Source organism: Corvus brachyrhynchos, unplaced genomic scaffold (assembly GCF_000691975.1).
Source record: "Corvus brachyrhynchos isolate BGI_N302 unplaced genomic scaffold, ASM69197v1 scaffold103, whole genome shotgun sequence".
NCBI classification, from domain to species: Eukaryota; Metazoa; Chordata; class Aves; order Passeriformes; family Corvidae; genus Corvus; species Corvus brachyrhynchos.
This window is the reverse complement of record NW_008237436.1, coordinates 986,466-1,012,728: the sequence shown is the minus strand read 5'-3', so window position 1 is coordinate 1,012,728 and position 26,263 is coordinate 986,466. Positions and strand designations below refer to the sequence as shown.

At 39.5% G+C, this 26,263-nt stretch overlaps 2 protein-coding genes across 4 annotated transcripts in view; both read right to left on the bottom strand.

The window, feature by feature from the left end:
- The window catches only part of STOML3 (stomatin like 3), an 11,186-nt gene extending 4,367 nt beyond the window's left edge, over positions 1-6,819 (bottom strand). The window contains exons 1-3 of the mRNA XM_008631414.2: positions 3,823-6,819; positions 1,041-1,144; positions 345-417 (exon numbers count right to left, since the gene is read on the bottom strand). Of these exons, the coding sequence (XP_008629636.1) occupies positions 345-417; positions 1,041-1,144; positions 3,823-3,874 (229 nt within the window). The 5' untranslated portion in view covers positions 3,875-6,819. The remainder of the gene's footprint in view (positions 1-344; positions 418-1,040; positions 1,145-3,822) is intronic.
- Positions 6,820-6,920: 101 nt separating this feature from the next.
- On the bottom strand, positions 6,921-26,251 carry PROSER1 (proline and serine rich 1). 3 transcript variants are annotated; one of them, XM_017731287.1, is made up of 13 exons: positions 26,081-26,251; positions 22,917-22,982; positions 22,121-22,189; positions 21,569-21,663; positions 20,953-21,046; positions 20,370-20,480; positions 19,569-19,652; positions 18,584-18,662; positions 16,257-16,352; positions 16,087-16,131; positions 12,050-13,811; positions 11,250-11,397; positions 6,921-7,242 (listed from the first exon to the last, which is right to left on the bottom strand). In XM_017731287.1, the coding sequence occupies exons 1-13, from the start codon at positions 26,123-26,125 to the stop codon at positions 7,237-7,239; spliced, it is 2,700 nt and encodes an 899-aa protein (XP_017586776.1). In that variant the 5' UTR covers positions 26,126-26,251; the 3' UTR covers positions 6,921-7,236. The 3 variants fall into 3 exon arrangements, with proteins under 3 accessions (XP_017586776.1, XP_017586775.1, XP_008629635.1); XM_017731286.1 differs by having other exon boundaries at positions 6,921-7,215; XM_008631413.2 differs by lacking the exon at positions 6,921-7,242 and adding an exon at positions 8,257-9,921.
- Positions 26,252-26,263: the final 12 nt, after the last annotated feature.

Below are 26,263 nucleotides of genomic sequence, written 5' to 3'. Positions count from 1 at the left end.
ACCCTGGCAGAGCTGAACACTGCATTTAAATCTGCCTGCAGTCCCCTGACAGTGTCTGCAGTATGAACTCATCCTTCTGTTGTCCAAATCACTCAGCAGCAAAGTCATACCTGATATCAAGGTATTCAAACTTCTGTGCTGTGACAGGAGGGTGTCTTTATCTTCTCTTCAGAAGAGTAAACAATCTGCAGGTAAAGGAACTGCAGTAGAGGGGACCTTCTCATTCCCCTCTATGCTATGAAGGATTTCATGGAACCTCTGCAATTCTCTGTGTGGTTAGACTGCATTGCAATAACATAAACAAACCCAGAGGACTTTAACAGAATAAAACTGCATGTATTCACCTGGTCCCTTTGCTTTCTTAGACAGTATTCGTCCCAGACGAAATACAACAGCACGTTCATATTCTCTGACAACCTAGGAAAATATTTTAAATTTAGAATTGTATAACTAATTCTATTCTCACTCCCTGGTGCCCTAATCTTTGGCACCCATATTAAATGTGAAGAAAGTACAAATAATATAGGGAGCAACAAAGCTGCAAATCACTTTCTTTCCATCTTCTACCTGACTCATGATTTGCTGGAAAAACTCAGCCCCTGTCCTTGGAAACAGGTTACAAAACAGATCACATAGGAAAGAATTAGCACCTATCAACAGAGGGTACCCCAGAGCTCTCCTCGTATCAGCACTACACTCAGAGGAGCTGCAGGCAAAGGGGGTCTCACCTCAGGTAATCCTAAACTAATTCACTTAGTGCATCACAACTACTGAAGGCCTGGGATTCTACCGATGTTTAACTGGAAATTTAACTGGTGATGGAAGTTGAGAATGGAAGAAATTAAGTGAGGAAATTATGGCGATACAGAAAATTTGTGAAAGAATCTGTGTGGATCTTGTTTCCAGAGCACATCTTTGCTACAAACCCTCATGATTCCCAAAATGTGAATATGAAGTGCCTTGTCTTAATTGAATCAGTAAAAAAGTACCAGCAGTGATAATGGAGCATTCTTTGTGTACCTCATATCCTGCTGGCTTACCTTTATACATGCCCAGATGGAAATAGGAAAGGTAATAAGCACCATGAGGAATGAAAGGGAAACCAGGATCCAGCCACAGACACCAATTCCTTCCTGCCTGTCAGCTATAAAAAATATAAGGAAGAAGAGCAGTGAATGCAAACTTTGAGGAGTTATCCCAGGGATGTACACCTAGCCCAGTGCAATCATACTGGACCACAAAGTCCACAGAGACTCACTCCCTCTTCCTCCCTCCCATCATTCAAAGAAAGCCATAAAAGACCTAACCAAACATACAACCTTATTGGCCTTCTGATCAGAAGGTTTAAAAGGGTTCAGAAAATACATTTTGCAACAGGAAAAAAGAGAAAAATTAAAGATATTACCAAAGCTGGGGGCTGTGAAGGAGAGATAAATCATTGGGTGGAGTATCCACGAGTATGAATCTGTCAGGGTGCTATGGCTGGAGCAAAGGGTTTAGTTTGTGTGAAACAGGTAACAAGGTAAATGAGAGGAACTCCTGCTTTCTTCAGATGAACATTTTGAGGAATCATGGTCGACCAGTCCTTCCACTGGACCATAAACTTCAAAATTAGGGCTTGTCAAAATGCATGCTCATGCAGTTGTCTTGGAGCATTGAGCTCATCCCAAAATTCCATTCTAATTTAATAAAAAATATATAAAACTAATTTCATTGGTTTAGTGCCTGAAGGGAAGGCAGTAGTAAGGTAAGTTGTTTCAAAGGTGTGGGGAAGCACTGGGAATTTCTGACATCAAACAAAATTCACATGCAGACAGAAACTGATAAATAGGAAACAGTTCATTTTATACTGTGTCAGAAAAAAGAGACTTGTCACCATCGTGAAACAGCATGAGACTCCCTGATCTGTAAGGCACAAGCTGGCAGACCAGCAGAGCAGGACTGACAGGTTTGTCAGAACACTCCCAGCAACCCTGGGGTAGGAGGAAACAGCACAGCTCTCCTGAAACCCCTGCCCCTCCTGTGTCCCTGTGCCTGGCTGGGCTGTGCCTGCATACCTGAGGGTTACATCCAGCCCTTTGCTGCTCACAGCTTTGCCCATCCCATTCTGAGGCAGATTTAATTACTCACATGGAAACACATTTGCATTCAGGAGGGCCTGGTTTCAGGTCTCCCCGAGAGCTGGGCACAGAATTGGTGCACTGGGAGCCCAGCTTTCCTCCTCACCCTTCCCAAAATCCTGGTTGTTTCATGAGGTATGATGAGGCGCTCTGCAATCAGTGGTAAATTTGAGGAGCTTCTCTAAGCAAATTATTGTGCAAACCATAAGGCCATGTAGATAAAACCAGAATTTTTAGGATTTAGTGTGAATAGCTTTAACCCTTTCACTGCTGTTTGTTAGTGCTACTTCACATTACACCACTGGTGTGTCAGGCTACATAAAGTACCAGCAGTCAAGTGTCTTTTAATCAGTGGAAAGAGATCAAGGAAACTCATGGAATAGGCATCATTCATATTTCTTAATCTGAAACTGGGGGAAATTAATCATGAAGGGATGTTTTTTTCAGCAGAACTCAACATTTTTACTTTAACTCTTCATTTCACCTAAATGACCACCTTACAGAAAATGTCTGAAGATCTTCTTCTCCAGTGACAAAATTGGTTATGAAGAACCTCCTCAAAAGCAATTTTAGATTGTAGCATCATCTACCACCATCCACCTGAGCCCTCTGTGAAGACACCTGGTGGGAATGACACAACCCACAGACAGGGGAAATAGCTGGGAAAAAATGCCAGCACTCAGCACATTTATACCCAAGCAGCTGAGAAGAGTTAGGGGTCAAGACACCAGCCTTCACCACCGTGGGCAAAAAGCATGCATCCAAATCTTGGCAAAGTACAATTGAATCCTTCTGAAACTGAATGTCCTAGAGATCTTGATGCCAGCTAATACTGTAGGTTCCAGTTAGAAAAGGAGAACATGAAAATATGCCTTTGAATGAAACTTGTAGCTCCCCAAAACCACCACAGATCTTCTCTGATTACTCCAAAGTTTCAAACCATTTAACCACACAACAAATGAAAGACTCTAGAAAAAAACAATAGTGAAGAGCCAGTCACAACCCAATATATCATTGACCTGGGGTTGCCATCCCTGTATATGGATTATAATAGTCATAACCACCAAAAAAACTTCCCTTGGGTCTTTAGTCCAGACCAAAACAGGAGCTGTAATTCACCACAAACTGTGAGAGCTCATTACTCATCAGTTGTGGAAAAACTCCAGGATGCTGGAATAAGATTCACTTTATTTTTTCTTGATACACTCATTAGGGAACATCACGAACACACTTGGAAAACAAACTCATGATGTGGGTTTCACAATTGGAAAGCAAATGAAAAACTCAGTGTGGGCAGAAATCTCCTACCGCAGAAGTCTCCTACCGCAACAAAAAGATGGAGTAGACTCATGGAGTAGACTTTAATCACCATGTACCTTCCTGCTTTCTACTAGGAGCTGAAAAATTCTGTCTTCCCTAACTAGATCCTATTTTCCTCTCTCCAGCCCATCCCTCCATACACAAGTGAATCAATAGCTGAATCAGTCTTTTTCATCCATGGGGTCATGTTGGCAGAAGGTAGATGCTGATGCATGCTGGTAGGGCAGCATGAGGCAATTTGCTCTGTCACTCACAGTGGCAGATTCTGAGTTTTCATCTCCACTCTGTTAGACATCAAATGTACTTTTTTTGTTTGGTTAGTTCTGCTCCTTTTTAATATTATTGAGAAAAAACCCACTCACACACACAAAACAATGCTTACCAATTAGATGTTCTGTGTTCACTTTCTTGGGTCTCTCTCTCTGGGGATCCATCCCCTTAGAGGCAAGCTCTGATCCCCTCACAGATGAGACAGCAGTGTACCTTGAAACTGCAGTGCTCGTCCAAAATGCTGAAGAGGGAGGCAGGATGAAAGAAGGAGAAATCCCCTGTACGAGAGTCTTCTGGGAATTAGTTACCCTGGTGAGGACAGAATGTTTACAAACACAAAGTCTTGTGTCTCGGATGTAACTTGATGGTATTCTGTGGCCTTCCTCTGTCTGAGGTGCACTTGGCCCAGCTGGTCTTATACAATATAAGCAAAATACAAGCTGGAAATAATTTCTATGAATCCATCACCAGAGATTTAAAAAAAACAACAAACCACGAAAAAGACAGAAAGAGAAGATAAAAAGAAAACAAGTCCTGTGAGGAGCCGCACAGGTTTGGCCTGAAGAAAACGAGGCTCAGGGGAGACCTTAACACTCTACACCTGCCTGAAAAGAGGTTGTAGCAAAGTGAGGATTGGTCTCTTCTATCAATAAACAAGCAATAGTATAAGAATAAACGGCCTCATGTTGTGCTAGGGGAGGCTTAGATTAGATATTAGGAAAAACTTACTTCACAAAAAGAGTTATCAAACACTGGAACAGTCTACCCAGAGAAGTGGTAGAGTTGCCCTCCCTGGTGGTATTTGAAGAACATGTAGATGTGGCACTTAAGGATGTGGTTTAGTGGTGGACTTCGCAGTGTTGGGTTAATGGTTGGACTCGATCTTAAGAGGTTTTTCCAACCTATGGTGCTATAAAGCCAGAAGGTAGAGATTGAGTACTGCTTCTCTGCTGTTTTGGGGCTCAGTAATTTTTCAAATTACTCAAACACCAGCATAATAAATAAACAAACCTCCAGATGAGGTCTCCAAGCTGTGTAGAATAGCTCACCACACCCTCCTTCATACTGTCCATCAATATAGGCTAAGCCCTGTTCAGCTGGGTAACCTCAAAGCCACAGCAGAACATTTCAGCTCCCAAGACTTAAAACTGTCCCTCAAATAAGAGTATTTTTCACAAAATATTTTGACAATCAAACTAAGCACAGCATTTCAGACTAAGCCATTTCTGAAGGCTTTAGCAGCAGAGGGCAACCCTCTCAAAGGAAAAGGCTGTTGCTTGTTATGTGAATAAAATTCATATGAGAGGTTTGACATAAAGCTGCATTCATTACAGGGCTGTTTTCAGTGGGAATTTGTTGTCTAGAACACCTGAAGATCTGGCTTCAGCTTCATTTTGCCCAAGTCTTCCTCCCTGCCAGTAATCACACTAGCCCCAGATGGGTCATTCAAAGCTGATTGTTCCCCAGAGAATCCTTTTTCAGTCTCACAGAGAGGAAACTACTACTCTGAACTGACATTTTAAATCCCACTGAAAGCCATAAGCATAGCTTGAAAAATCAGGATTTACATGTTTATTGCAATATGCTCCCTAAGTGTGACAATATTCATTTTAAGCCATTTGTAGAATTTTCCTCACTATTTGACTTCTGTACACTGAGCTGATCAAACCTCTTCAGGACAGATGCTTACTAGCAGGGTAGGAAGCATGAACAGTGACAAGAGAAATGTGGTTTAATTATTTCAGAAGCAAAAGCATAGTATGCAAAACTATCCCAACAAATTTTTTTTTCATTTTAGAGCAAAAAAAAGTTATTGAAAATAGCTTAATTCTGAGCCATTTGAATGCCACAGTTTACACTGCTGTTTATAGCATCAGATAAATGAGCAACATGTACTAAAAGTTAACAGACATAATTGCTCCCTGTTTATTGACAACTCCCTGAGGTGACTGTAAATATAGGTGAATAAAGCAGATGATGCTTTTTGTTTGTGTTCAGGAACATCACAGTATTAGTTCCTTCATTTTAACTTCAGTTGCACTTTTATTCCCTTCTCAAAATTTTGAAATCAAAGTCAGGGAGTTGCTAACACTTTCTCCTTGGGCCTATACTGGGGCATGGGTCCCAGAGTACTGTAAAACACTCAGAGAACAAAACACATGAAAGCTCTGGGCCAGAGCAGTTTACAAGCTGCAGGTTCACTGGTGCTGAACACTGGGGAGCTCCTGTGACACACGGCACAGCCACAAAGACTGAGTTCAAAGCTGCTTCAGCAGAACCTACTGACTTAGAAGTAACATCAGATGACTGTGGTTCAGACTGCTCACGGTTCTGCTATTTCTGCAGTTTTATATATGTGATATAGCTAAAGCCTTCAACTTCTATTCCAACAGCAGCATGAGGGCTCAGGTGAGACATGACCAGGTGCTTACCTGTAAGCACACCATTCTCCAACATTTCTCTGCACCAACTGCTACATTTACAAATGGCACCAGTCCTTTGCAGTGTCTCTAAAACATCCACTTGCTCCCACTTACCTCATGATCCAGTTATAGAGACTTAATCCACAGCCATTTCTAAACAGTGCTAATCCCAAAGGTGTGAAAAAGAATCATCAGGCAGTCCCCACATGAGATTTGCAAACAAAGTTGTAGGTTTGTCTTTTTCTGACCTTTTTAGGCCTATACTACTTTCCTTCCCATGCACTGGGCTTTGGCCAGTCTCTATAAATTTCTCATCTTAGTCCTTTCCTGGCCCTGAGTTCTGCCTACTTGCTTCAGGCTCAGCATTCCTTTCGCCCAGGTCAACGTTAAGAAGACAGGACAGGACAGAGAGCAGATTAACAGTACTGTCCTGTTGCTTGTAGGAACATCCCCATATTGCTGCTCCTCATGAAAATGGCATCAGCTTTCAATAGCTGCAGATCTGGAGATGACAGAAAGCCCCCCTTTGGCGACTAGAGCATGAGTAAATATGAAAGAGCCAAAGGTATTGCTCCTCTCTCAATACAGAAAGGAAGGCAATTCGCAAGAAAGTAACATTCATACCATGACAAGTTTTCAGGCCCAGCTAAACTGGGCACTCATTTGCAAACCACAGGAAAAGGATAGAAAATTACTCTGTTTCTCTCTCCTATTCACTGCATCTGCAGTTAAAGCACTTGAAAGAAACATTGAAACTTGTGTTTGCAAACACAATCCCCGTATGTTCTTAGTTGTTGCAAAAGAGATTTTATTTCGGAACACTTCACCTTATCTTTTGCAGTCTGTCAATACATATGAAATAGAGCAGTAATAGGCAACTTGAACAGTGAAAAAAGTCATAGTTAGTCCAAAATTAAAGTCATTCAGCAAGAGTCCTTTCCCGGAACAGGCTCAGTTTAAGGTGGTTTGCCTCAGGAGCAGATGTTTCCTTGGCTGTCTAAAAATGGTGCTCAAGTAAGCATGAAAGAGCTCAGGACAAATCGTTTCCTTCAGAAATTCCAAGGCTGGGTCACAGCAGTTTGCTGCAATGCAGAACACAGACTTTATTCCTGAAGAGGGAAAACATTAATAAAAAACAATTTTACATCAGGAGAAATATTTTAAAAACTGAACTTTAATCCTAACCACTGGAGAGTTCCATTTACAAAATCTTTCAATATGATTCAATAGAAACCAGAAAACCCATTCCAGACATAAAAACTTCACAAATGAACACTTCTTAACCCATTCACTTGCCTAACACTGATGGGAGCATCAAATACTCTTCTCTGGTAAAGTGTGTGGACACCACCCTGTAACTACACTGTTTCAGGAGAAGAGCATTTAATATAGTGGATTTCACTACTTCTCACCTGTTTTCATTTGGAGAAACGAAGTTTGAGTCTCTTTGGCATCTGAGGTGTCCAATGCTCAGACAGGAACCCCCATACCCCATGGCTATTCAACAGGTATTTTTAGAAACAGAGGTATGAAATGCTTACTTTCTGACAAAACAGTACTACTTGCTTTTGACTACAGGGTGACGTGAATTAGTTCAAACTTTGATTGCTTGATGGGGAAACTAGGATTAAAATAGGATGTCAAACTCAGCATTTCAGTAAGGTTAGAAAACTCTTACTGACTTGGAACTACTTTACATTCACATCTAGGGGAGAAAAGCCAATTTGCTCTTGATAAGATACCTGTATCTTTATTTTCTCCAATAGATCTACAAAGAACATGTTATGGATAGAATGAGAAGCAGAGTAAAATGAAAGATGGTAGAGATCTCTTCCACAGATTTCTTAAGTCAAGATAGAAGGCACCAATTTTAAGAGCAGTTCAGAGTAGAGAATCATCACAATTTAACAGGTTTCACAAACTAAAAAAATGTAAGGACACTATATTTTTTAGCTGTAACATAATATGTAAGTTTGATTATTAAAACGTCAAAAGATTTAAATTTTTCATCTAAAAACTTAATAGGATATTTCTAATGTCACTCTTTAGGAAGTCAATTTTATAATTTTGGACAGAATTCTGCATCATAAAGAAACAGCATAAGCAAGATCAAGCAGTAGAAGTATCTTAGTAAAAACAAGTTTATTCATTTGTATTTTAGGTAAATATGCAAATAGTCAGCAAAGACTTTTTGCCATGACTGTAAACTTTTTATTTAAAAAAATTATGTTAAAAACCAATACAGTAATTTCCATTAACGTTCTAAAAAAGTTTGTTCACATCTTGAAAGAAAATACATTAGCAACATCTCCCAGCAGAATCAATCTTTAAAAAAGTAAAACTCTAGGTGCAGAACATTTCTACAGTGTAGTATCCTCTACATTTTAATTTAATCACATGATTGAATATCATTCATCTCTATTGTCTCTAAACCATGATCAAGAGCATATCTTAAATAGACGATATTCAATGATGTGTTACACATTGCCACAGGTACTAACATTATTAGAAGAGTGCACAACTCAGTTTCACTAACAGAGCAAGACCTTTCTATATGCTGCATCGTAACAGTTAATTTAGCTATATGCCTTTAAAATCATGTACGTTTTCCAAGGAAAAATACTAAAAAAATCCATGGTCCAAATTCTGCTCCCACTTATACTCACAGGAAAACGTAAGCACCATCAAGTTGTAGTTTATAGCTGAAAAGCATTTAGAGAACCAGTTTGTTTGTGCGTATAAGGGAGAGAAGAACTTGCCCCATGTCTGTAAACATTCACGTAAGTCTGCAGTCAAAAGTGCCAGATAGGCAGCCTATCCGCAGTACAGATATTTCATTCAGAGGGGTGCTGGGGGCAAGGAGAATATTACAGAACGTTATTTTAGAGGCAAGTTAAAATGTTTTTATGTACTTTGGAAAGACATATTCTCAGCTAGCTAAACCATACTCCAATAAAACATAATCCACTTCTACCCAAATACAGTACAGCATCATTTCCTAGCTTTCATGTTCAGACAAAGGAGTACTCAATTCAGCAGCAAGCCCATGACAATATTTCAAAGCATAAGAAAATCCCCACACACCTCTGACCTACCCTCCCCTCAACATACTGCTGATGCTAACAGGAGATCCTCATACATAGGAAGAAAACATCTGAAAAGCCATAAACTGACCTTGATTTGTGCACACACAAGAAGTGTGTCTACACAAAAGGTCATCTACAGCTTTATTTGTCTAGTTTCAGTCTAGATCTCAGTCTATATTAACCACGTATACCATACAAAACATAACAGAAGCATAGGTGCTTATACACACTATTAAGTATACTTGGTCTCCCTATTCAGTTTGACAGTCAATTGCCCTATTTACATAAATATCTGTTTGAATGTTCCTGATCCTGTAAGACACCAAACATTGAACTTTTAAAATTAAAGGAGAGTCAAGGATGCTCAGCAATTCACAGGATCAGACCCTGAATCAAATTGAATGCAATCACAAATTAAGTTTGACATCTGACACACCTTCCTGGAAACATTTTACCCTCATGTTTTCCCTTTCTTTCCTCAACTCAGACCATGCTCCCACTATCGCAGAGACAGCCTTCAAAGTGAATAGGATCAGGCTCTGTCAAGCAAACACTGCAGTCTTTAGAAATGCCTGGTATTTACTGCCATCCACTCTGGGGCAGACTTGTCTGCAATGAAAATGGTGTTCCTGGTGTTGATGGATAGTTAGCAAAACCTTCAGGCTGAGCTGTATAGTTCTCCAGAGCAGAAGCAGAATGCGCCTTAAAGGAAGATGATAAGTTAGGAAACAGCACTGATAAAAACAAGGAAACAAAAATCTAAATTAAGCAAAATTTCAGCCACAATACCAGTCCTACTCAAGCCATAACAAATGGATTATAATCTGAAGTGTGCAAAGAATAGAGATGAGCAATGCATCTATACACAGATGTTAAACTCTAGTGCAACTATTGCTCTGAAATACCAGAGAATGAAAAAAGCAGTTGGATTAAGGGGGAAAACAAAGAAGTGTTAATGGCATTTACTTTCCAGTGGAGTAAGCACCAGCTGATTTGGAAGGCATAGCTTAATCAGGAGCTATAATATTTTAGTGACTTTGAACTTTCCTACTCTTCATTGCTCAAGTAAGTAAGTGTTAATTTTAGTGACTGGATCTTATAAATAAGAAAAATTGTATTCCCTGAATGCAATCTGCATACATTTCTACAGAACAAATAGATTCCTGAGCTGCAAAAGCAGCATGGCCTAGGCAAAGTAACTTACTTCTTCCAATCCCCTGATATTTAAAAGACATCTGACAATATGCTGCACTCTGAACAGTACTTAGACACGTGCTCCATTTCAACAACTGATGTGTCACAGAAGAAAGAAAACATTAAGTCAAGACACTCAGCTCTCTCCTTTAGCATTTTGTAGAGAAGGAAAAGTTTTTTACAAGAATCCTTAATCTGTACAGAGGCTGCTTTTAACAAAGGACAAACTATACACATAAACACAAAGTCTGATTATAGTCTCAGTTAACTTATATAGGTTGATGGGTGAAACAAGCTGTTTCATGGACAATTGACAATGAAACTACGCATTACCCAAAGCCACTTCAAGCTTATATTACAATTCTATTTGTGGGAACTATCAAGAGAAAGGCAAAACCACAACAGACACAAATTCAAGACAATCTGATTACATGTGAAGAGGCACGTAACTCACAACAAAGGGTCCACAGAAATCTCTAAGTTACTCAAATGTAAGACTGGAACTGAGCACAAATTTTGCAATGGTATGGTCAGCTCATTAGATTTAACACAAGCCCAGGAAAAAAAAATAATTTCCACTACCTTTTCTTTTACTTCTTCCCATTTAACAAAGAGTTTTAGATAAGGTTTAGTCTCATTTATGAAGCATTGTACACTGGCCTTGAGTAAGAAGGTAATACAAGTAGGTTTTTATCATCATCCTTACAATCAGTTCTCACACAGGTTAGGGGTTTTTCGTCATTTACTGACTTAAACTAATCCCAACGAGTTAACAGGCAAATACATGCTCAAGAGGTCACTGGAAGAAGAACAGTATTAACAAATAGGCACGTTACCTGTAGTAGTGCTGACTGTGCAGCTGCACTGTGCTGCAATTCCTGTAAGGAAGATTGGGCGGCACTTTGGGGAAAGCCAGGGATACCAGGGAGAGATAAAAGACCAGGAAAAACTGCATTTCCTGGTGTCTGTAGTCCAGAAGTCAACCTGAAAGAATGTCAAAATGAGGCTATTATTAGGAACATCTTCACCATGTCTTATTCTGTTTCACTCTCTATAAGCTTATGTCTGCATAAAATACAAAAGCACTTCTTTTTCTAAATCTCATGAAGGCCAGAATTTCTAAACCGAAGTACAGTCTTTACCCACCTAAAAATTATTCATAAACACACAAGATTGTCTGGAACACACTTAAGGGGAATCAGAATTTCTGTTTTGTACCTAAACTGTGCCTACAGTTCACACGCAAAAACAACCTTACAGACAAGAATTTATGCTGAGTACTTCCTTAAAACATCTGAGATATTGTCTGCTGTTACTTGTATGTGTTAATGGATGCCCACGTGGAATCTATTCTTGTAAAAGCCTAGGAGGTGCAAAGTATCCTCATCTGGGAAATAAAATCACTGAGCATCTCACTGGATTAGACTGTTGTAACAAGGACTATTGAGGCCAACCTATTTAGTCACTACCCTATCAGCTTCTAAAGACAAGTGGAAATCTAGTAGTGAACTAACTTTAAAAATTATCTGCAATTAGTAACTACGAGTGAAAACATTGTCTACACACCTAAAGTAAAATCAGCTTTGCTCAAGAGAAAAAGAAATAGTTCTGGCCTCCTTCAGAAACAGTAACATACCCAGCCTGCGCAACAAGTGCAGAGTTGAAGTTTGAGCTAAAGGCCGAGGCAAACCCTGGCAGGACCGGAGCTGGAGATGGGGCTGTGGCAGCTGCTGGCAACGGTGCAACTGCTGCTACTGCAGAAGATGCCTGGAGGCCAGGGAAAGAAGGGAGAGCAGGAGTGACAGAGGGTGTGTTAGAGACAGGAAAACCAGGGAAGGATGGGTTTGATGATCCCAGAGGTCCCTGGGCAACGGAAAAAAGGGAAGGGACAGCACTGGACAAGTTAAGCGAGAAGGGTGGAGCGGAGACTGCTGCGGAGGCGGCGAGTCCTGAGAGTACGGCGGCGGTGGAACTCACATGGGGGGCGGACACGGCTGAAGCGGTTGTAGCCGGAGTGGCCAACAGAGACCCTGGGAGAGTGACGGGTGGGGTCAGTGCTGGGTTACCAGTAAAAGCAAAGTTACTGGTTAGAGACGTGAAAGGAGGGAGGCCATTGAACACAGGGGCAATGGGAGCAGAGGAGCCATGTGGGGCAAGGGAAATGGAAGCCAGAGAACTGGAGCTGTTCAGAGGAGCACTCAAAGAGGAGAGCCCTGACAGCGCTGGGTTCAGGGAACTGGGTAAGCTGACTGGCACTGAAGCTGCTGAGGTGTAAGCACGCCCAAGCCCTGACAGTCCTAGAGTGCCATGAGAAGGGCTGGCTGAATGAGAAGGACCTTTGAAGGCTGACAGGGTAGGACTCATGGGTTCTGTTTTGACCAGAACTGGGATACTGGTGGCAGCTGGGGCTGATGAAAGCTGCTGGTCAGGATTAGTAGGACTTGTGCCATGCAAGAGGGAGGCTGATGAGCCACAGTTGACTGGCATAATTGATGGTGAAGTGGTTAAAGGTGACTGTGCAGGCAATGTTGGAGGAGTGGAACTAGAATTGGCTACAGATGGGGATGGAAGACCTGGAAAAATAGCCAGCCCAGGTGTGGAGGAGCGCTGTGGGTTGGGGGTGGCTGATGGAGTGTAAGATTTGTTGACAGAGGAAGTGGGTGGGTCAGAGCTTTGATTAGCAAGAGCAGATAAAGAAGCAAGCTCACTTGTCACAGCAGAAGGTAAAGCAGATGAATTGATTAATGAAGTGTCATTTGATGTCAGAAATCCCTTTAAGACAGACAAAATTGGGTTAGGCAAGCTTAGTGAGCCAGGAATGGTAGTGGCAGGAGAATTAGCAATTGTAGATGGAACAGGACTAGAAATCCCTTGGGCATTGGGCGGCAAGGACAAAGGGAGGCCAGCAAAAACTGATGACAATGGAGCAGGATTATTAGCAGAAGCAACTGAGGAGGTTGCAGAGAACGGGAGGCCAGCAAATGGTGTAGCAGCAGATGCGAAAACTTCAGTAGGTGCAGGTGTGGCACATGGGGTGGAGGAACCTTGCGGAGCGGGCATAGCAGCGGGGATAGAAGCCAGCCCAGAGAAAACTGCGGGGATAGGGGTAGAGGTTGCACTCTGAACAGATGTGACAGGAACACCAGGCAATGAAAGGGATTTGATGACAGTAGGGGTTGGGGTGGATGGCTGAGATGTATGGATGGAAGAGGAGACCTGTCCTGGGAAAACAGGAAGGACAGGGGTAGACATGTTCATCCCAGAGATGAGTGGAGTTGCAGGTGCTAATGGATGGCTTATTGCCTTGACAGGTGATGGGGTAGGGACTGGAGTAGCAGCAGGTGTTGAAGGATTAGAACCATGAGGAGTAAAGAGCTGATTCACTTGTGCAGAGAAAGCTGCAAAGAAACAAAACCAGTAAGAATACTTGAAACTGTCAGAAATGTTTGAAATCAACAGAAAAACATTTTATACAGCATTTCAAAATATGACATACAGGCAATAGCTAACACACAATGTTTACATATAAACAATGAACAGCAGGGCCTATGAAAACAAACCAGAAAGGTACACACAAACACATCACACAAATCGTACACCATGTGGGCTAACACTCCTTTATAAAACACTCTGTGACATCTGCTACCTCTTCATGATCTCATGCAAAACAGTTAGAAACTCAAATATACTCTGTAACAACATCTAAGTGATACAGGTGAACACCCTCCCTCTGGTCCCTAACATTTGGCAGTACCCAAACCAGATCTAATATTCCATCAGCATCAGATCACCTGGGCTCCTCTGCATCCATTCTCACTGAAGGTCAGAATTTCCTTCAGAACCAGTTAATTCAATGTATCATGATTTCAGAGAAGTTTAGTCAACAACTGAAGAAAGCTGATTTCAGGTGCTGGTAGTTTTCTTTCCTTCAAAATCAGGTCATTCTCTTCACTGTGCTTCCTTCAGATTTTGATTCTAAGAAGGTACACTTTTAAATTCATGTATCACACTACAGTATTAAACTAACATTGGCACTTGACTTTATCAACAAGTATTTCTAGGAGTCTTTAGTCAGGTGTCTGTAATAAAGGCAATCACCTGCCACTAAAAGTATCAGCTTATGTCAATCCTACAAAGTAAGTTAGAGATATCAGTCAAGCTGCAGGAAAACAGGCAGGCACGCTGTGAATGGGGAGGTGGAGATTAATGGAAAGGAGCTGCATTTATGAACATGGGCATGTCAAGAGTCCCGATATGCCTGCCTCTAGTTTCCTGTAGAACATGAATATGTTAATAAATCACCCCTCTCAAGCAAACCTTGTGCTTTATTTTACTTTCAGAATATTCTGTTCAACTGTAAGCAAGACACTGATCCAACCAGTCAAACTCATCACCCATAACTCTCTAACAGCCTAAATGTCTCTCTTGCCTGAATTCTACATATAATTCTACACATAAATCCAAAAAAGTAATCTCTAAAATCTTGGACCTAAGCTGGTATGACAAACTCCCATTCTTGTGTATGTTGAAACTCTAAAACTAGCAAGTCTGCAAACAAACTATTTCCTTTGACATATTTTTTTCAAAAAAACCCAGACTGCCCAGCTCTGGATTCTGTTCTTTCCTCTTTCTGTTTCCAAGCTGAAGACTCTCCTAAAGATCACAGTTATTTAATCCTGACAGCCAAGATAATCACCAATGAAATACAGCTGCAATAGAACTCAGAGTTGTTGCTGAATTTGTGCTCCTAAGAGAATATTTCATTCCTTACACTGTATTCATTTAGCTGCATTAACTACTTTGTAAAATACATGCACACTTAAAGAGGGGTACATAAGAATGAAGTGATTCTCAAAACATTTCTGTAGAACCATCCCTGGACATAGAGAAGGAAAGACAAAACATAACTTTTTTTTTTTTGGCCCCTAGGAATATTTACAGTAGATAAACTTATCACAGTCATTTTATCTATTTGCAGTATTTGTTAATATGTCTGACTTAATGGCCAGTAAATTCTCTGTTTGGATTTGTCAAATCTAACAAAGTATTATCAAAGCCTGTTTATAAGTAGTTCCTAATGGGATTTATTATTATGCTTTGTACTAATTGTACAAAGCACCACACAAATAAAAACAATAAAAAATGCACAACTGTCTTTGTAAAGGGAACAGAGGACCTTACAGGGTAAGACAAAAGTGCAGGTAGACATAGTTGGATCTAACACTCTGGGATAAGACATTCAAAAATATCTAAATCTCTCTTGTATTACTACCTTCTTATTGCAACTGATCTATGAAATTAAAATGTCAATGGCTTTTCCAACAGACGTCCACAGTTTTAAAAATTGCAAAGATTTACTGAAGTATTTAAGTGCATGACATTGCAAAGGGTATTTTGATTTCGTTTTTAACATGATTTCTCACATACTTATATAATGAAGAATATAAAAAACTTTGGTAAGCTAACACAAAAGAATTGTAATGTTTCCATGCTTCTAAGTGACAAATTTCTGACGATTTTTTTTCTCCACTCTCAAGAGATCCTATTCCACATACTTAGCAGCTACATACTTAGAAGCTTATGAAGATCCCACTAAACAAATTGTTAACATTTTCTGAACAAATAACAAAGATACAATCAACACAAAAACCCCCCTGTGGATTTGCAATTTACCTTGATTTTGTGAAGGTTTTGCCTGGCTGGAAAGGTCTTCATTTTCTAAACAGAGAACCGCAACTTGTTATTGAAAAGCAAATGACACTCCAGCAGTGAATGAATGATCCACTCCCAACAACGAATCAGGAAAATCAGCATGAATATTTTTAAAGATATGCATGCTTTACCTGATGCCACTTGATTAGTAGTGTATGGTGGAGGAGCTGGTAAGCCTGGAGCTATGACATTGGCCATTGGAACTAAGCCAGCATTGTTGTAAGCACCTAAAATAACAAAGGCAATACACATCCCCATTGTCAGAAGAATCTGTATCTAGATGAACCAGTAAGAATCGTCTCCTTTAAAAGAACATTTTCAAGACTGTAAGACATTCCTTCATCAAAAAGCTAGACCAGTTAATTATTCAGGCTGGATGTTGGCTTTTGCCAATGTCTGCCTGAATGGCATGCATTGTGATCCAAATTTTACTAAGGGCAATTCTCTTGAGAGAGCCTGAAAAAGTCAGGTTTCAATTCCTTTCAGTTCCATTTTGCCTTAAAAAACTCAAAGGAGAGGAGTGATACAGAGTGTCTGCAGCATCACTGGTTCCATTCCTATTCCTAATTTAAAGGCTGTTGCAACTTCTTCTTCAACATTAAAGCTGGACAAACAAAGGAGCCAATCACAGATCAGTAACCATGACCCTTTAACACTAGCCAGAAAATACAGAGAAAAATGTCCCATCTCAAATACTTAATCTAGTATTCTTCAATAATCCTTTAAATGCTAAGAAATTCAAGTGGGTTAACAAACTATTTCAATATAAAATTTTTACAGCAATTAATGTATTAAAAATACCTTTTTTCCTCCCTTATTTTTTTGAGCAACTTAAACTGTTGTATTGCTGTGGTATACAGTTCTGATGAAACACATATGAATTTAAATTGCAGGAACACAAACACACTTCATAGTGGCCCTGAATTAATAGTTTAAGAGCATAAGAACTTAGTCTTCATGGTCAAAGGTAGCACTTGAACAATACTGAAAGTGCAGCAATTTGTCATATGCAACTCCTTTCTGATTTCACACTTTCACAGCAATTCCACCTGATGTTAAGATTTCTTGCACGACCTGAAAATCAGAAAAGCCACTAACAATCACTTCATCACCCAGGAATGAAATGTCCAAGAGGCAGAAAACAATTCATCATTCTGACCAGTGACTGAAAACAATCACATTCAATAGTTTCAGGTCAGCATCTGCAATCTCATTAAACACACACACACATGTATATCATTTTACCAGTTATGAGTTCTGTTGTCACAAGAGCTTTCTTACAAAATATGCTGCAGCCTAATAAGGCCCAGAAACCTCAAAAGCTGTTTCATATCCTAAACCTGTACTAATATTTATATCCTTTCACAAGCCAAATTTTGTGCTTTAAGATACTTTGGACAGGATTTATTTAATATAAATTTGAGCTAGTCTGCAAGTTTGCTGTACAGTTTCTTGGCAACAAGTAATTTCCTGGGCATAAATAATCAATCAGTCTTAGTTTAGCCACTAGTAGTGCCCATTTTTCTAAAATGGCTATAAAAAGTCTTGCAGACATCAAGCTGATTAGATGACTCAGCCTTCAGCACGCTAGGAGCTCTGCTTCACTTTCTTATCAACTACCTGAAAAACTCCCTGAAATCCCCAACATCAGTGAAAAGCAAGCATCCTAACCAGAGCACTCCTTGTTTTGCAGTACAGAATCTCAAGATTAGAAAAGCCTTTCAGCTGCCAGATCCAAATTTGACTACTTTACGTATTCTAAGCTTTCTTCCAAAGAAAGGGCAATTGCCTTGCTCCCTTCCAAAGATGTCTGGAATCAAACAATTGATGCAGCAGAGCAAAGAGAGAGGAGCTTACGAATAAAGGCTCAATCTTACCTAAGGCACAAGGCCAGAAACAGACCAATAGCAGGAAAAGGCAATCACTATTTCCCTTCTGAGACTGAAATCTACTTTTCTTTTAGGAAACTGTTTGCTCTCCATTATGATGGAGAGAAGGTAAAGCTGAAGGCAACTGAGAAGCAGATTATAGCCCTTCGGCAAGTTCCTACACAGTTCCACCCAATTCAGGGCTGTGGCTGGCCATATCCCAAGTTGGGTTCTACAGCAACAAGCCAGACTTGTCAAGCCAAAGCCCAAACCTTGGTCAAACGTTACAACAAAGCCAAAGCCCTAGTCTTGTCTAACACGCACAATGCCTCCCATAAATTAAATACTCTGTCATCAGAAAAGGATTGTGAATTTTTCTTATGGATGTTGGAAAAATAAGTCAATATAGTTCTCTTTTAATCAATTCTGCTGTCATGATAAGAAAAGGTAGAAACCAGTACCCAGAGCATGCTTGGAGAGCAGAAGCCAATTTCAGAGATGACCATGGTCAGAGAAACTGACACTTGACACATTACTTAAAAGGCAAATGCATGAAACAATAGCATCAAGCTAGAACACAGAAACCTTACTTGGTGCAATAGTTGCATGTGGCCGACATGGTGGGATGGGGTATGGAACTGGTTTGTGTGGATTGTACGTTGATGGAGCCTACATAAACAAAAAACAAATGGGAAAAGCAATAGTGAAAGCATTACCTAATGTTTCTCAGACAAAAAGCTAACTTTCAGATACTACTACAGACAGGCATTCTTCACTACAAATATATGTGACACAAAATTTCGTCATAATATCCATAGTGACTGCAACTATTTCGCTCTTTCTGAAAAGAGTGAAGCAAACATCACTAGTATACCTTTGGATTTTAATATAAAACTGAGCACAGGAGGGAAAGGGAACTCCTTTCTGCCTTGCAATTCTCACACTCTGCAGTCTTGGACTGACTTCTCATTTTAAATGTTTAGCACATTTAAAACTACCAAATATTTCTGAAAGTACCTATGCCTTTAAAATAATATAGCTTTGTGGGAAACATCTCATAATAAAAGTGGTAATAAAACATTTGGACAATACTTCAAAGTAGTAACAGGTGCAACTGAAAGTTTGTCCCACATGCTTAAAAATTTTGAAATACACATCAGCTGTGTTGTCAAGAAACATGAACCTCTAAGGCACTGCTGTAATTCAAGTTTTAAAGATGGAAACATTTTCTGTGTTCATGTGAGAAATCCTCAGAGAGGAGCTCATAATGGACTACTAAAAATGCTTTTAGTTTTCTCTTCTGCTACCGCAATTTAAATTCTGTCTTCAAACGCACATAGATTGCATCCAGTAGAGGATCCTCCCCCCCTACAGATAAAAACTAGAGCTCATTTTCAAGCTAAATAAAAAAATACTAGGTCATATTCATTATAGAAGTTTAGCTTCAATTAAATTGCTGCTCTACAGTCTTCTGGCAACATAACAGAATTTTATAACAAAGCCTTGGTCAATTGGCTGGTGGTTGTTTTGGGGTTTTTTCAAAGTTTCATTTATTTATGAATTTATTAGACATACTGGTTTGGATGGTCCAAGTATACGGGCTGCTATTCCCTTTCCTTCATTAGTACACTCTTCTGTGTCCTTTTTGATAGGGGTTCCCTGAAACAAAAGAAAATTAAGCCAAGCATTAATTTAGAACCAAATCTTGCTGTACAATTTCTGCCATATTTTTTTTTTCCTGAACTACATCTGAGTTTGTGAACATTCTGAAAGTAACCATGTTTGTCAGGAAAAAAAAAAAAACCAACAACCAACTGTTTTAGGCTTGTAAAGTAATGAGTAAGAGCATTCCAATAGCTTGGTTTGTAACACTGAGCTTTTTTAAAGAGAGGCATTTTAAACAGTCCATGTTGATGATGAAATTCTGCATTTTGACTTGTGGACATGATAACACTAATTTTGCTGTCCCTTAAGTGTTCACATGAAATGCTTAACATGCTTGTTTAGGAGCCACACTAGGATTAGCAGTAGTATAGCAGTGACCCTATTAGGTCACCTTATCAACATACCAGTAAAGCTCTTGACACCTCTCCTGATTCTGCCAAACATTGCTAGAGTTTACAATGTTTTCCTGATATGAATAATGTTTTATTTATGAAGTAATCTTTACCTGAAGCAGCATAGAAACAATAGGCAAATAAAAATAATGCAAGTTCCCTATAAATGTGGAATGGGGTAAAACAAACCCAACAAACGCACTTTGGTTTTGATTCCAGTCCTCCTTCCATGTATATGAATTCTGGGTTTGGTTATACTACAATGAACCTTAAATCAAGGGTTCATTTGTGAAAAGCAAAAGCATAGGATTGTGCTTACTGGAAAAATTCCATTTATGCGGCTTGGTTTGCCCTTGGGATAAGGATTGCCAGGAATCATGCCACAGGATGATATCATAGCATGAGGAGCCTTACAACCTGTTTTTGAAGCCTGCAAAATAATCAAGAAAGAACATCATTTGCTATCAAATTCAATGTTCTAAAGAAACTAGTTACTACTTTATGACATTTAGACTGCATGAATCAACCTACATGGAACAATTGGAGTCTGTGTCTCAAGTCTTATTCCAAATAATCCAAATAGTATAAACTTCTACCAAAGTCCACCTCTGCTTATACTGAACTTGGGCTTAAGCACTTGGTGTTCTCTCAAACAAACAGTTTCCTCCGGCACTGGTTGCAATTCTGTGCCCCTTTTTCCGTATGTTCCTAATGCCTGACAGAAACTTCCCCTTTTGTTGCACGTGCGTCACACAGCTCTTATCTTTTTGCAGTTGCTTGTTTCAGTTTGTCTCCCACCAATAGCTCCCAGAAGTCCTCATGCTAAGCCCTGGCCCCTCAGTGACCATAAGGATGTAAACAGAATCCTAATAGAACCAAGGATAGTAGTTTATCTTGATTACCTGTTCGAGAATTCTTCTGCATCTTTTCTTCTCTGACATATTAATTCTGAACAGATCTTCAATAAGGCGATAATTCTGAGCATCAACAATGTTGCTGTAAAGGTATTGACAGACAATTACTGCCATTGCCTTTGCATAAGCTGAAACAATGCACCACTGCAAAGTGGCCCACACTTACTGAGCCACTACCCAACAGTACATTAAAAAAACATAATTAGTTCAAATTATAATATTACTATTGAAGTAAAAACCCCTGGCTTAAATATGGTAATTTTTTTTTCTGATATCCAGTCTAAACCTACTCTCAGTGTGAAGCCATTCCCCTTGTCCTGTCACAACACTCCAGCTCTCTTGCAGGCCTCCTTCAGGTACTGGAAGGCTGCAATTAGGTCACCCCAACTTGTTCCAGGCCGAACAAACCAAATTCTCTCAGCCTTATGTCTACTTCTACAATGTCTACTTCTAATTACTCTATTGAACAGCCCCATCAGTAATGGACATGTGCTTTACCTTAACCAGACACAGTGCTTCCTTCTAGGAGTATCTGAAGTTTTATATCCCCAAACACGAGATAAACCAATATAAGTTATGGAAATAAAGCACAAGAGATACTTACGAAGCTAAGATTTCAAGGGCAATAAGTTTATCTTTACTGAATGTGAAGCAGTTGAGAATATTAACTATTTTTGATGCTGGAACTGCCACTATTTTCTGATAAGAAAGAAAAAATGTGTGTATAAAATAAGGCAGCACAACTATTTTAAACTCAGAATACAACTCAGTAACATATTCATATGGTGTATTTCAGTGAAATTTTAATAGCCTCTCCCTCCCATTGGGAAGGAGACTCTACAGGCTAAATTACAAACAAGCAGCTCCAAAAAGCACTCACCCAAAGCAAAGAAATCAGGAGAGTTAACAATAGTTACAAAGGGTTACATCTATTACTGAGATACACAGGAAAGTAAAAGTCACTTTAGTCAGAAAAGATACCCTAATTTTAAGTATGAAGTTTCATAGCTTGAAACCACTGAAGAAGGAGATGAAGAAGAAACTTTGAAGATTTTAAAGGGTAGATTGACTCATCAGTTGAAAAGGAGGTGTCATAAAATTAAAATGACATTAGGAGAGCAAATTTATTCCAAAAGATTATGTCACAAGAACTTACATGTTGTAAAGCCTTTATTGCCTTGAGCTGCGGTTCTGCCCAGGAGAAGTATCTCAGTAATTCAACAACCTGCAACAGTAAGGCCTTCAATTAATCTTTTAGATATATTAAAAATGTATGCTAATAGCATCAACATGACCTTTCCACTTTCCTAGCACAGTGGTATACTGCTAAAAAATATCTGTATGTCTGTGTGTTTGATTGTTGGTGCCTACCAGCATCTAACCTTTTTATTTCTAAGTAGGCACCTAAAATTCTATTTTATGAGATGAAGATTTTCTATGGAAATATTTCAAATACTTACTTTTCTACATATATTTGCATATATGCATAACAATGCCACTGTTTTAGAATAAGTAAAAAAAAAAATCAAGTATCTCTGAAAAAGCTTATCAACAATCAGTATCCCAAACAGCATATTCCCAAACATACACCAAAAAAAGCCAGCAGGAAAAGAAACAGGAAAAAGAAAATCTATGTATTATCATATTATACATTATTACTACATCTCTATTTAGACAATACATGAAAAATAATCCTAAATTCCATTAAGATAAATTTCCACCATTTTCCTGACACAATAAAAATAAAAATGTAGTGATTTTGATGACAAAGCAACTTGGAGCTCTTTTTAATAGTGTCATGCTGATATAATAGTAAGGAATTAAATCTCCTCAGTTAATCAATATGAAAAGCTAATATGATCAGCCTCAGTATGACTGGCAACAATCTGTTTGTATTACTGAATACCCAAAAACAAAAGCTCCCATTAAACCCATGACAGTGTTGACTTTACCTGTTCACTGGAAAAGTATCCATGAACATATTCAATAGCTTTTAATTTGTACTCAGTCAATACAGCCTAAAAGATACAGAATAAAAAAGATGCATGATTAGTGACTCAAAATTATAATTTTAGCACAACCATCTGCTAATCTATTAATCTAAAATCTGCCCCTACAAAGTGACACTTCTATCAACTGCACTGCAGCACTTTGAAGCAAAAGTACATTCCTTAGGTAATTGAGAACAGGGAAGAGCAGAAATACTTGATTAAATTCTTCTGTTAAAAAAATACTCATTTTTTAATTTACTTAATTTTGCTTTTTTGTTGTTGCTTATAACTGAGAGAACATCATCACTCTCTTTTTGCTCCAGTGATTTACGTCAACTTTCAGTTAAACAAGATAACACAGTTGATTATTCAGGCAATCTTTTTGCACGGCCCCTGTAAACTAAGTAGCAAAGTATTTTACCTCAGCGAATTTATGAAGAAATTGGATAATGAGCGTATACAGACAGAATTAAATATACAACAAAGCTTGCACCAGAGATGGATGCTGTCTTACCATCATCCTCACACATTTCAAATTTTAACATGCAGTCATACAAAACAAACAAGGCACAGTACTTTAATGCAGCACTGGCCTTTTGACTTTGTGGCAAGACAGTTTTGTTGATAACCATGTGAGCTGTCTAATAGCCAGGACTTCCTCCCTCTCCTGTACTCAGCTCTCTGTGACAGGTGAGACATAGAGGGAAGACTGCTAACAGCTGAATTCCTGCCCCAGGCTGCTGAAAACACCTTTCTTCCACAGTTTCCAAGTTCCCCCTCTGATGCTAGATCTTGTGTATTCTCAAACCACCTTTAGCTTTATCCCCACACCCACTTCTATCCTTCTCCCAACAGCCCTAAAATCTACCCTCACCCTTGCTTTTTTGTTCCTGTCCCTCCACATTGACAGACATGGTCTCCAGCACTGCAGCTTGACTGTGAGTGAGTAGCAAAGGTGCACAGAAATCCACTTAGATACTGTTTGAGGCAACCTTCTTCCCTTCCATACCTCATTAACAGACAAACACAGACACACTGCAGTCACAGGGGAGAAAGAATTTCTCCCTTCATGCTCATTTTTTCTTCTGTCCTTTCCTCCTCTTCATGTATTTTGAAAAAAAAGCAGGGTATGTCATATTTTTTACCAAAACAAATGTTACTTTTCCTTCTTAAATCAACAACTGAATGACTTTGTAACAAGAGCACAAACAGAAAGCACTGCTATGCATATTTATGGAAGGAACAAACAAACAAAACCCCCAAAGTTTATTTTGCTAGTAATTGTAAATACATATAGTGAAAAACAGAAGTAAGCTAAGCATGAAGACATTTAAATAATTGTTCTTGCTAAATGTGGGACTGAAAATGGAACATGCCAACACAACAAACTTGCAAATCACATAATAAAGAAGGTTCTACCACAGAGGTAGAAATGAAGCTTAAACAAAAACATAGCAACAAAGACACAAAATCAGCATTTGGACCATGAATGTTACACTGCAACAGCACAACTATTATTAACACAGCACAGCACTGACCCTTAGATCAACAGCAAGGTGGAATACAGGAACAGAGGCAGATAACATAGAGGAAACATAATTGCCTAAAATCACATGTCTAAACCCTTTTGTCTGAAGTCTTTAGTAATCACAGAGCGTATTCTGAAGGACTGCACTGCAGTCATATAATTGAAGCACTACTCCCTCCCACCATCAATTATCAGAGAAAGCATTCATGTGCAAGTCGTTCCTTGATTTTTTTTTTGTTCCCAGATTTTGCACTCAAATTCATAAGTTGGGAGGGAAGTCCTCATCCTGAAATATCTTAGACTGTCATGTTTTCAGCTGTTTTATAAAGGAGACTTTATAACCATGACCTTATGCAAAAATGTAGTTGTGACAACAAAGACTCACCCCTGGGGCTTCTGTTGAACAGTTCTATACCACAATATGGTTTTATACCTCAATATGTTGCAAAACAATAATACTGCAATTGCAGCTGTCACTGCCTCATGCCGAAGAGAAACTGAACTGACTCTCAGCTCCAGTACCCGAGTCCAAATAAAGGAAATTTACCTCTCCTAGAGAAACCAACATAACAAAAAACCCCACTTATTACGAAAAAGCTATGGATCGCTGTTCTGCCACGAGTAATCTCATCTAAAACAAGCCCCTCATCGTCACACCAAGACAGTTTCAGCAGGTTAACTGCTCTACTGTGACTCTTAAAAAACCTCTGCTTAACTGCAACAAAATACATCCTCACAGGTTTCTGCTTCCTAGGCAAAACAAGAAACATTAATCTCAAAGGTTCTGATTTTTAATCTCTCCTTTTCTCCTTCTACCAATTTGGGGAAGTGTGCCAACCACTAACTTCGAGCTTTCCTGTTAAAAGCAGGCCTCTTGTGCAGAGAGGAACCAGAGCCCCGCCAGACACGAGGAAGCCCAGGTTTGTATCTCTGCTCCCCACAACTAGCAGTACTTGGCTCGGTGAGGTTTTAAACAGGAGAAGCAGAAGCACAGCTTAGAGCTCATATCAAAATGCAGACTTAACATCCCAGAGGAAGAAGGTGGGCACACACTCCTGAGCTGTGGGAGAAGTGACTTCCACAAGGACAAAAGAGTGCAGCTTAGAAATCAGCATTCTCACGTCCTATTTGTGCGCTGTACCTCCTAAATCAGTGTATAAGAGGTGGATACTTCACACTGACACCGCTCGGGCCAAGCAAACGCAGCCCCTCCCTCGCAAATAAGAGGTGCTTGGCTACTTTGTTTTCATTTCTCATCTTCCTTGGAAAAGAAAATGCTGCAGTAATCTTATCCAAGTGCTAATTTCAAATGACGACTCAAGATCATCCAGTCCCGACACCCTCTGCCATGGGCAGCGACACCTCCCACTAGACCGGGTTGCCCAAGGCCTTGTCCAACCTGGCCTTGAACATTGCCAGGATTGGAGCATCCACCACCTTCCTGGGCAACCTGTTTCAGTGTCTCACCACCCTCATAGTACAGAATTTCTTCTTAATATCTGATCGAAATGTTTCCCCCTTTCAATTTGTAGCTATTAGTCCTTGTCCGATAGTCCATCACCAAATGATTAAACTAACACACAAAACGAGAATTTACCTTCCTAATTTCATCCAGCACGGTTTCAAATGATTTCTTATCCATCTCGATTATTTCATTCAATGTCGACACTTAAACGTGGAGGAAATAATACTAGTAATAAAAAAAAATCCTAAGTGTCTTTAAGCATACAGGAAAAAAGGATTTAAAAAAAAAATAAAAATGCCGGGCACGGAAGGCGGC